At 37.4% G+C, this 12,271-nt stretch overlaps 1 protein-coding gene across 25 annotated transcripts in view; it reads left to right on the forward strand.

Moving 5' to 3' along the window:
- Positions 1 to 12,271, forward strand: part of nrxn1a (neurexin 1a) — a 394,460-nt gene that overhangs the window by 11,750 nt on the left and 370,439 nt on the right. For 17 of the 25 annotated variants that reach the window (XM_041251357.1, XM_041251339.1, XM_041251340.1 and 14 more), the window contains exon 2: positions 11,900 to 11,917. The exons of the other annotated variants lie outside the window; for them this stretch is intronic. In XM_041251357.1, coding sequence (XP_041107291.1) covers positions 11,900 to 11,917 — 18 coding nt within the window. The remainder of the gene's footprint in view (positions 1 to 11,899; positions 11,918 to 12,271) is intronic. 25 annotated transcript variants of the gene reach the window in all.

Raw genomic sequence — 12,271 nt, forward strand, 5'->3', positions numbered from 1 at the left:
GTGAAAGTAGGAAAGAGGGTGATGTAAAACATTAGTGTATTTAATATCAAGTCACACATTTATATAATCACCTAGAAAGCATGGTTTCTCCAGTAAGTGTTTTTTTTTTTTTTTTTTTTTTTCTGGATTAGCGAAGTAAATGATTATTCAGTTCTAAAGTGTATTATCATATTGATAGTATATTAACTGGTAATATTTGGTGTGTGAGAGTGTGTGTGTGTGTGTGTGTGTGTGTGTGTGTGTGTGTGTGTGTGTGTGTGTGTGTGTGTGTGCGCGCGTGTGTTTGTGTGTGTGTGCATGTGTTTGTGTTTACTACAAATGAAAGTTCTTGCTTTAATTCAGTTTATTTTGTCATTTTTATCCACACATGCAGCTAATGAAATGAACACTTGAATATCTCATACCATTTCCATTTCCTCTGCTGGATATGTTTATTTAATAAGGGGAGCATAGTGCATACCAAGCAGAGGAATGCAAATGTAGCCAAATAGCTTTCTTTCTGACTCAGCCTTTCATACTTCACAGCAGTGTTCGAGGAATTGTGTAGTCAAATATTAATACTATTTTAAATGGGAATACATTATTGAACAGTTATATTATCTTTAATAATATCAGTCTAAGGGGAATATGCTTGTGCAACAATTTAGGTTCATATTTATTGGCTGTTTTTTTTTAATAGCAGATCGTTTTTTATGTGTGTTGTAGATGATTCATACAATAAGAGCAAATTGCAATTGGATTTAGTTTTACTAACAATGGGTTATGTGGTGAAGAGGAGAAGGGTGATGCTGATGATGCGTGACTCAAGTAGATGTTTTATAAGCATCTCTCACAGTGGTTTAAATAATCATTAATGCTATAAACAAACAAAAAGACACTTCTGGTAGAAACATTTGTCAATTAGATAACTAAGTGTATTTTTCAGTATTACCAGTACTAAAATAACTTAGAATTGAGTTTAAAGTTATGGATAGGTTTAATACTTCATAAAAATATGCAGAAATGCAATTGCATTGTGTTAAGTTACTGTTTCTTGTTGCTGTTATAGTGTTACATAAAAATAATTTGTAGCAACAATATATATTTTTAAGTCGTTCTGGAAAACCCAATAGCCTCATACCTGTTCAAATAACCGTCACGTCTACTTTTTAAGCCTAAATAGCTCGCCATAAAGTGTTATTATTTTTCTTGAATTTTAATTAATTTAATAGTTTTTTTTCACTAAATTATTGGAAAACAGAATTGCACACTGTTGCATTTATCAACACTATTGCATGCTCAAAGAAACTTTCGTTACAACATCTCTAATTCTAGATCTGCTATTGTTACACCAGGGATTACGATCATTAGGACTATAAGATTCTCAGCGATTATACTCAGTTTTAGAAAGGATAGCATAAGAATAGAAGATGTAACAGAATCAAGAACATTTACTGTGTCCTGCAGCACATCTGTCAGTTCAATCCTTTTCAGAGGCATGTTCCTAAATGCAGACAGTGTTGCCAATGTCTAATGTAGAAGTAAAGACTGTAAGGTATAATCAGTCGTTCAAAGTGACACATTTCAATATAAATGTGTCGCAGAGTCAGTGTTTTAAATAAAATTAAAATAAAACAACCATTCAGTGTTTTTTAACCTGTCATATTTAGAACTGGGGAGATTATTTCCTTAACCCTGTTTGACCCATTTCCTGGTAATGGTTTGATTTCCATTACATGAGAGTAGATGTTGAACTTCATGCTGATTTGAACACGGATCTCGCCAAGATAAGCACCAACTAAGACGTAGCTTTGCAGTAAACTAATGTGATCCATCTGCATCTCCATCCATTTGCATTGTTTTCCATCTGATGATGTAGCTATCCTTCCGTCTGGTGTTGATTGCTGAAGTGTAATGCTAGCTCCAGGGATCAGCTCATTTTGCCTCCCCAAAGCATCAGCACACACAACGGCTGCGGTGCTGGCTCCGGGGATCAACCCAGTGCGGTCTCCCCAGAGCATCAGCATGACAACTGTCTGGATTGAGCTAAGTAGGGTACATCTCTGGGGTCTTCAAGTGGGCACCTTGCATCCTTGGTGTTTCGTTGACTAGCCTGTGACACCACAAGAGGACTCAACAGTGATTCTGGTGTCCCAGCATCACCCCCCTCCATCCCCCACTCAGCTCAGCCCTGCTTACTTACCTGTACATTAGCGTTGCTTTCTTTCTATTGTGCTTGAGATCCCCATCCAGAATCTTGACCACTCTACCGGATTGTAGAGTGTGCGACAAATCCTTGACAACCCACCTCCACTGGGTAAACTCTGACTCTCTATCCTCGCTGTTCTGCTTCAGCAGCTAGTTGAGCATACCTGAAGTTTCTTCCTCTCTCATGGCTCATCCACTGCATCTTCCCATGGCACTGTTAACTCTACCAGATGAACAAGGCGTGCTGATACAGACCACAAGACAATGTCTGGTCGAAGGTTAGTGGTGGCAATCTCAGGTGGAAAAATAAGCCGTTTACCAACATCTGCCAACATCTTCCAGTCTCTAGCAGCTTCCAGTTGCCCTGGACAGGGCTTGATTTTAATACCTTTTCTTGGTGGTTGCTCTCCTGGACGGAGGAATATTGTCTTTTGTGTGTAATGCATTGATGGAACTGCTGGCAACTTATTGGTCAGGTTACACTTGTCTTCCAATGATAAGGCCAAACATCGCAGCACCTGGTCATGGCGCCAAGTAAACCATCCTTGGCTAAGACCCACCTTACATCCTGTCAAAATGTGCCTTAATGTTGCAGGTGATGAACACAAAGGACATGAGGGATCCTGACCCACCCAGAGGTTTAGGTTCTGTGGTGATGGGAGAACATCATATGCTGATCTGATGAGGAAACTGATCCTGCTCTGTTCCATTGTCTATAGATCTTGCCAGCCAATCTTACGTTGCTCCGCACTCTCCCATCTCATCCATTCTCCCTGCTTGGCCTGGGAAATGGCCTTTACACACCTGATCCTTTCCTCCTGCTTTTGCACCTCATTGACTACCCCGGCTGGGGTTGCCTTGTGCCATGTAGGAGGAGCTGAACTGAGACGAAAACCTCCTTGTCCATGCTGAACTTGCCCCATAATATCTCTGATTCGAAGGGTAGCCTTAGCATCTTCCATAGCTTTCTTTGCCATCCATTTTCTTCCAGTTTTCAACATAGGTGCTGCCTCCCTTATGCATTTGTCGCGTGAATCTACTAATGTAATTTCCAGTCGGACTTTGGCACACTTAAACTCCTCGGTTAGAGCAGAGATTGGTAGCTGCGATATTCCTTTACCGTAAAGTCCCACTCTGCTGAGGCAACGTGGAACCCAACCATTTCTTGACGTATGAACCGATTAAAGCTTCCAGCTTCTCAACTGTTGTCAAGGAAACCTCATACACAGTCAGTGGCCACAGCAGTCTTGGCAATAGACCAAACTGAAAGCACCAGACTTTCAGTTTGCCTGGTAAAGCGCTGCTGCCTATGCTCTTCAATCCTTCCACTGCTTGTTGTCTAACTTCTCCCACACGAACTGTGTCCTTTAGATCCCCGTCGTACCATCTCCCTGGACTTTTCACTGGCTTCTCGGACACTGTTGGTATTGCCTCACCATTGATGTAGAAACTTTTGTCTACTACTTTATCTTTAATTATAGAGATGCTCCTTGATTTAGTGGGCTTGAATTGCATTTGTTCCCATTCAATGTTATTGGTTAATTTGCCCAATAACCGATTAGTGCAGGCTACTGTTGTAGTCATTGTTGTCATGTCATCCATGTATGCTCGAATTGGTGGTAGTTGCATTCCAGAAGCGAAGCACTCTCCTCCCACTACCCATTTTGATGCCCTAATAATTACTTCCATTGCCATGGTAAAAGACAGTGGAGAAATGATACATCCTGCCATTATTCCAACTTCTAGGCATTGCCATGTAGTGCTGAATTTTGAAGTTGAAAAACTAGATCCCCAAAGTAGGCTTTCGGTAAATTTGTTATTGTCATCGGTACACTGACAAAATCAAATGCAATTCAGTTCCAAACCTCTCGCATCCATATGCGTAGATGATGTCCCCAAATTTATCCAGCTTCTTTTTAATTGTTCCATTTAACCTTAACAAAGTAAAACAGAGATCCGTGTTTACTGTGTCCCACGTAGTTTTCTCACAAGCTCTTGGCCATTTAACTCCAGTCTTGTGCCCGTTGAGGTTCTTTTCTCTCTTACGCTGGTTCGTCTGATCGGGTTCACATGGATCAGTAGGTTCATCACTAGTTGTATCCATGCCAGTCCTCCTCACATCCATGACAGGGGTGCTGATATCCTATGAACTGTGGTTTGCTTCCTGTCGCTGGATTTAATTCGACTGACTTGACTGACTTCGTAAGAAGTACTGATCAATGTGAGGACCTTGTCCCTTCTCCCTCAAGCATTTCATTCTCCCTTGATGAATCTTCAATCCCCTGACCATTGTCATCTTGCTGCAGCCACGGACACAAACCTGGAATTCCATGTCTTTGCTCACTGCAAATCTTGAACTAGTCTTTTGTGAAGTACTCTCCATTCTCATATCTGTTTCCGTTCCTAAATTGTTAACCGTGTTAACAATTTAGGAACCGCTCTCACAGATTCTAGGGGTATTTTTCTCTTTCATTTCTTAGAAGCCTTGGGTGCATATCTTCAGCATCCTGTTTACCTTTGAAAACATAGAGCTGGATACTGCCGATCAGGGTAGCTAACCCGTGCCAGCCCCAATGAGGTCTCTCTCCTCCTGTCAGCTGTCTTTCCATGCTGTCACAAGGTCTTTCCCTTGTTGGCAGCTGCACTATTCACAGCAGTCACTGGATGTATCCAGATCTTCATGATTTCCATTACATGAGAGTAGATATTGAACTTCATGCTGATTTGAACTTGGATCTCGCCAAGATAAGCACCAACTAAGACGTAGCTTTGCAGTAAACTAATGTGATCCATCTGCATCTCCATCCATTTGCATTGTTTTCCATCTGATGAAGTTATTTACATTTATTTAATTGCAAAATGACTTCAGTTAAGATGGTAAAATAGTAATATTGAGGGTAGGCGTATCAACTAATTACAGTTCAAACTAATGTTGTACTTTGGTACCGTATGTTATTTCAGATTCCCATATGCATTTGTAAGATTATTTATATCACTAATAAATATCAATTGGAACAATAGCTACTGCAGCTCTTCTCAGGTTTATAATGTGTTATACGAAGTTAACTTTAATAAAAAAATAAACTATGCACAAATCTGCTCAAAGAGACAACTTGTTTCAGTATGTTTAACATATCCTTGTCAAGGGACAGTGTGTTTGAAAACAAACACTGGCTTTTGATGCCATGGTAACCATACATTTATTTCTCTTTAAATCTAATGTCTCTCTCTCTCTTTCTCTCTCTTTCTCCCTCTCTCTTCTTGGATTATGGATGAACATTTCTGTTTAAAATGCACTTTCACATGGAATTCGATCTTGTAACCTCTCCCTAGTGGCACACACTGACCAGTGACAGTGGGTAACCTGTATAAATATTGCACTTAATTCTAAGTGGAATTGCTTCATGATCAAAGTATTAATTACTTTATTGCCTTCATAGGCTTTGTCCAGGATACAGTACATATACCCACCTTTCACTTTTTTCACTTCTGTTGCATGTTTTTTAAACATCCACTAGAAACATCAACCAGGGCAAGCTGGCAACAACACCACAGAATGCATACCCCATACATATAAATAGTAAGCAACTCTTCTGTTTAATAGCTAATTGATGTAAGTCCTATCTTCTGCTGTACAGCTTAGGCTAAATGAAATACTGTTTACATAATATTGTTTATGTTTTACATAATATTGTTTACTATTATTTCCTAGCAACTCTATTTGCTAAAAGAAACATTAAAGAGATTGTTTACACCATGTTATATTTATAATTACATTTTTCTAATCTGTTTAATATCTTTTTATGTGTATTGTTCTGTATTTTTATAGTGCTCAGACAATATTTGATACCAATGTACTGTATTTCAATTACTTTAATATTTGTCAGTTAGAAAGGTTAATATATAAAAAGAAGACAAACATTTTCGACAAATGCTTTTGTCCTTGCATGACACTCAATTTTAAGATTGAACATTTTAAGTTATAGATAGAACAATTGAAAGGGTACATTTTACAGAAATGTGACTCCACAAAAAGTGGAGGTATTTACAGGCTTTTTGTCATGGCAACTACGCTCACTTATTTCTAGTCAAATTCATTAATGTGATGTCATTTACAAGGGTTCAGTAGTAGTTAATCCTGCGTAACAGGCATTCTCCTCCTCAATGTCAACAAAGCACCTTGAACCATGACGCAGATGCTTTTTGAGCTCAGCGCAGCCTCCCCGGGCACACCCCTACAGCCAATGCGGACCTCCTGATCATCTCAGTGCCGGACGAGCCTACCTGCTGTATTGGTTGCCTAACAACGCGTCTCCTGTTATGTGTCCCAGCTGTGCAAGAACCAGCGACAGAGTCCTCCCTGTCACAACATTTAATCAAAAACCTACAGTATATGTACCTCCACTGTTTGTTTTCAAACACGCTTTCTCTTGACAAAGGTATGTTAAACAAACCAAAGTGTTGGGAAGTTGGCTCTTTTCAGCAAAAGCGTTTTTGTGTGATCCTTTCTAAAGGCATTGAATTCACAGTTGCCAGTAAAATGTTTTAGTGATGTTAATAATGGGGTCAGTAAATACTGAAACACAAACAAGCAAGATCCACATAGTTGTAAAGAGGTATGAAGGTATAAAAATAGTGGGTACTGGAACCACTCAGAATAATTACCAATGCCCTGAAAATGGTAATGGAAATATCCAAATATTTAATTAAAAAAAGAAGCGTGCTTGCTCTTCAACCTAAACCCTGTTTATGCTGTGCAGTCAATGATTGCTAATGTACTGCTGCTGCCTTAAAGACACACTAGTACTGTAAATTAGATAACTCAGAGGGGTTTTCACTTGCTGTAAAGAAATACACGTATTAATTCATTATCTGATTAATGCTTGGAAATATTATGCACAGAATGGATTAAGATTGCTACAAAAGTAACTTCACTTGCGGAAGGATTTTAATTTAGTGACGCTATTTTTTTTTTTTTTTTTTTGTGCTATAAAACTGTCTTGTTTCTCTGTCAAATTCAATGATCCTGCCACAGTTCTAGCATTGCTTCCGTCTTCAGTAGCAGGGTATCCCTGAGACTTATCCTTGGTAAAAGAGTATGTGTAGTCAGCTACCCCTTCATTTTATCAACTCATTTATATCTGCAGTCTTGAATATTCTCTATAAGCTCCTTTCTGAAACTTCGACTTCCAAGAACATATCTTATTGATTTATTTATATATTTTAATTTCAGAGTTGACAGATGGACATTTGATTTTACAATCAGGTTCAGTGGATAAAACAGTTACTAGTTTAGTTACTGTATATTACTTGGCAGAGAACCATTTATTCACTTAGCCTTACAGAAAACTTTGAAAAATGTTTGGACATTTGCAATTTAGCCTTTGGCTATTATGGATACCTACAATAACCACATGTGATATAATTTTTTTTTAATTTATGATGATGTCTCCCTGGATTATCAGGTTGGTTGGTTTATTCTAAATTAAAGAAGAACAAAGTGTTGTCATTGGGATGGATTATTCCACCCGTTGTTACATTAACTTTTAATTTAAGAGTACAGAAGATTTCCCAGTGTCTTTGAATGTAACATTTTCATGATGGATTATTTACATTGATGGAAATGGCAGTGAAAGAGGATGCACAGACCTTAAAATCAGTTAATACCTTCTTTTTTTGGCTTGTGATACTTTTAATTTTATATCTTGTTTCAACATTCATGATGTATTTATACGGCTGAGTCCTGGTGATGGGAGATCTATAACTACGGATCACTTTGATACTGTGGTTAAAATGTTTGCTAGGATGTAGCAGGTTTGTGCCCAGTCTCAGCTTCCAGAGTCTCAGTTGGGAAATGTTGCCAAATTAATGTCTGTATTGGATGTGAGGGATTCGTCTTGACTATTGCAGTTCTTTGTTTGTTGGTGTACCTGACACTAAATTCAGAAGACTTCAGCTTGTTCAGAACACATTACTCCAGTACTTAGGTTCTTACACTGGTTACCAGTGATCTACCGAACTGATTTTAAAATTACTTATAAGGCCCTTCATGGATTAGGATCATCCTATCTCCAAGAACTACTAACTCAGTATGTTCCTAGTCATTCTTTGATATCAGAAAATGCAGAACTTTTATTTGTTCCAAAATGTCGTCTTAAAACAGTTGGAGCCAGATATTTTTGTTGTTGTGCTCCACGGTTGTGGAACTATAATTCCGGTTACCATTAGGCATGCTGAAACACTGGTTTCATTTAAATCTAAATTGAAAACATCCATTTTTAAATGTGCTTTTAAATAATTGTTTGTAACTGGATTGTACTGTATTGTATTAGATACCATTAGCTTACATCTATCATACCACGGAATCAGCTCATATTTGTAAACCCCAGCTGATGGCATCTTGTGCGGGTTACTTCAGGTTCTGATTTTGTTATTCTGAGGGCTGAATTGCTTTTTTAGTCACTGCAGTCATTAAAAAACAATGAATATGTAAACAAAAAAGACATTTCACCAAAGCGTTGAGTTTTTAAAATCATCTATAACAACATATACCTACATATACTATTCTCTAGAATAGTGAAGTGAACACCCAGAATCTTCTACATACCAAATGTACTGCTACATAGTCTACTTTTTCACTGAGAATTTGTATAATAGATTAAATAGTGAACTAATGTTTAATCAGGTGTAAATGCTTAATCTGATACATTCACCATCTTATTTTGATCACATGGTTAATTTCTAAAGGCGTGCAAGAGCAGTACTAAAGAGCAGTGCTTTTATCAGTTTATTACCACGCTGGCCGCCATTTTTTGTTGTCATTTTCCCTATGGGGGCAGGGATGCTATGTTGTACAGCTGCCACTCAATTACCCAAAACCCCAATGCAACCTTATCTGAAACACTCCAATTATCAGAACAATGAATCTGGATAAGAGTGTGTCTGCTGCATTCTATTTCTTTATGTTAGCCTTCTATTTAGTGTTTAAGGTGTAGTGCATTAAAAACATTTGTTACCTTACAAGCTTGTGCTGAAAATAGTAGATCATTAGGTGATTCTTGTGAAATTGCACAGATGCCAAAAATGTAAACTAAAGAGAAAAAGGAGGTCAGGATCAGCTAGTAGCAAGAGGCTGGCCGTGAAGTTCACAGCATGACAAAGTGGTCAGAAGAGTTCAAGGAGAGGCCTATAGCTAAAACTACCTTAGTTAATGAAAACAAACCAAACATGTCTGTTTTTTGATGAAGCCCATTGTTAGCATAACATTGAACAGGATTGTGGGACACTGCAGCTTATTAGAAGAAGGAAATGTGTGGTTCAGGATATTGTCACAGGCAACAATCAGTATAGTGAGAAATAGTATATCCACAGAGTAAATGAAAACCTTTTCAGCAGACCCAAACACTTTTTTTCTTTCTTTCTTTATTATAATCCAGTAGGTCAAATTAAGAATTTCTCACAGCGAAGGTTTGTACAAACATAATGTCACTATCGAAAGTTAAACACGATTGTGGCCTGAGTCTTACGATGGAAGAAATATATTTTGTGAACAAAGCTCATGATTTCAGAAGCACTGTATGAAGAATGCAGTTTAGTCATTCTAAAATATGAAGACATTTGAACATAATAAATTATGTCTATTGCAATTCTGAAAAATACATTCATTTTTGTTCACAAAATGTTGATGTCTTTATTGGCCACTATGCATGATATCTCAATGGAAGCAGAAGCTGTCTTTTCTGGTAAGTTTGCTGTCATGAAACCTTTTATCTGGCAGAAAGCAAGAGGTAGGAGATTGCATTTCTAACAGAACATGACTTCAAATTGTCCTTAACTGTGGTCAAATGCTGCTTGGTAAAACATAAACAACAGGATGCCAACTCAAAGGGGATTCCCACTCAAAAGAGATTCCCACTCGAAGGAGATTCCCATTCAAAGGGGATTCCCACTCAAAGGAGATTCCCACTCAAAGGGATTGCCCACCCCACTCTTGGTGCAGCCATTGCCATGGATTGGAGTAATACCCTTTGTGTAGGGGCCCTGCCAGCAAGTGAGTGATTCTGGTACTACATAATGAATACTCATGGAAATAAAGTGTCATTAAATAGTCTAGGAGAGGAAAAGACCTTTCTCTGAAGTGTAATGACACAGGTATATATATGTAATGTTTTCAAAGTGGCGATAGAGAGAGAGAGAACCAGAACAATTATCACTCTTCCAGAACAGCTATAATAATCATTATCACTCATGTGACTCATGTGAAATCACTAGACTATACAGTTGCACCACATAAGATCCTGTTCATTATATCAGTGATTAAGAAACAAGTGCAGGCTGTAGGTTCTAGATAGGAGAAGAGATGTTCATATAAAGAGCTGGGCTTATGGGTTGTTATTTAGGGATTGCATTTCAGGGAGGTAAAACAAGCAGTAACCCTATTGCATGCACGTACCTTTTATTATAAAGCAGTTTTATTGCATTAAAATCATATTCATATAAATCCATTTTGTTATATATTTGTTATCGCCGTGCTTGCAGCCACTACATTAATACTTTTAGTAAATGTCTCGTATCACGTCAAAACGATGCCGTAAACCTAGGAAAAGAAAATAACGTTGATGATTTGTTTTAAATTAAACAGAGCTATGCACATGGATTTTCTAGAATCAGTCAGTATAATGCTAGCAACAGGTGATAATAATCAGGTATGACATTGTTGCTCCATCTCACTACAGTACAAGTCCATCCTTCTTGCAGCATAGTTTTTTTTTTCATGACTTTCTTGGATATCCCAAAAGCATGAATTAGGCTTAAAATTAGAGAAAAATAATAGTAATAATAATAACAGAATGATAGTTAAAATAAATAAATAAATAAATAAATAAATAAATGCAGACGGTTCCAACTGCATGGTTGTAAATTTAACCATGACATAATTTGAAGTAGAAAGATACAAGATTTAAAGATGATTGTTTGCTGTTCTGTTTTCAACATATAAAGTAATGTAATGTCCTGATTCATTTTAAAATGCTTCCATTGTGATTGTTAAACTGAAGTTTATTTTGACTGTCCAATATACCTTTCCAGTTGTGTATGTACTGTATCAAATGCTAGCAACAGTGGTCACTTTTATTATTTATTTGTTTAGTTTTACATTCAAAACTGAAATGATGCTTAAGTTCATTATGGAAATGTTCCAGTATTGAAAAAAGGAGGGCAGTGGCCTTAGCTTTCTCCTGAAAAAGCACACCTCTTGTCAGCGCTGTTTAATTATTTACTGAATAGAAGCTCTAGGAAAAAAAAAAACTTTATTATTATTATTATTATTATTATTATTATTATTATTATTATTATTATTATTATTATTATTATTATTATTTATTTAGCCATTTAGCAGATGCTTTTATCCAAAGCAACTTACAGAGACTAGGGAAGTGAACTCTGCATCACACTTGCTGCTTATAATAGAGCCTCATGTAGAACCCTGTAAGGCCCATACAAAGTTTCGGCACAGAAATAATATCCTGTCGCATTAAGTATATTCCATATAGAACAAGCAGTGCTTCCATGGTGTGTTTGTCAATAACCAGTTTTGAATGGGGGCAAAGAGGGAACTTGCATGTTGCTTTCGATGCCGACATGCAACGGCAAGTTCCAGTCTGCATGCTGCTTAATGAATGTTTTCCTTTTTTTCTCCTGCCCGTGCTTGCAGAAGACAACTATGTGGAAGGTGGGTGCTCTTTGCTCTTCCTTTCTAAAGCTCTTTTTAGTTTGCTTGAACTGTTCTGATACTGCCTGTACTGTTAAGCCAGGTATTCCCGAAATGGTAAGTTTATTATTACTATTATGCAGATTGCAAACAGAAGATACCTCTTCATTTTCTCCAATAGAGAACACATTTCAAAATAAGTGTGTGGTTTTTATTTTGTCCAGCACCAGTTGTACAGGTAAATACATTTGAATAAAGTACTATGTGTGGTAGATTTTATTATGTGTGATTAAAACTGAAAGGTTAGGGTATGCATGCTTGACAGTATAAATGATTTAGGAAAACAATTTATATGGGGTGTATCCATTACTTGCT

The sequence above is a fragment of the Polyodon spathula genome, chromosome 5 (genome assembly GCF_017654505.1).
Source record: "Polyodon spathula isolate WHYD16114869_AA chromosome 5, ASM1765450v1, whole genome shotgun sequence".
NCBI lineage: Eukaryota > Metazoa > Chordata > Actinopteri > Acipenseriformes > Polyodontidae > Polyodon > Polyodon spathula.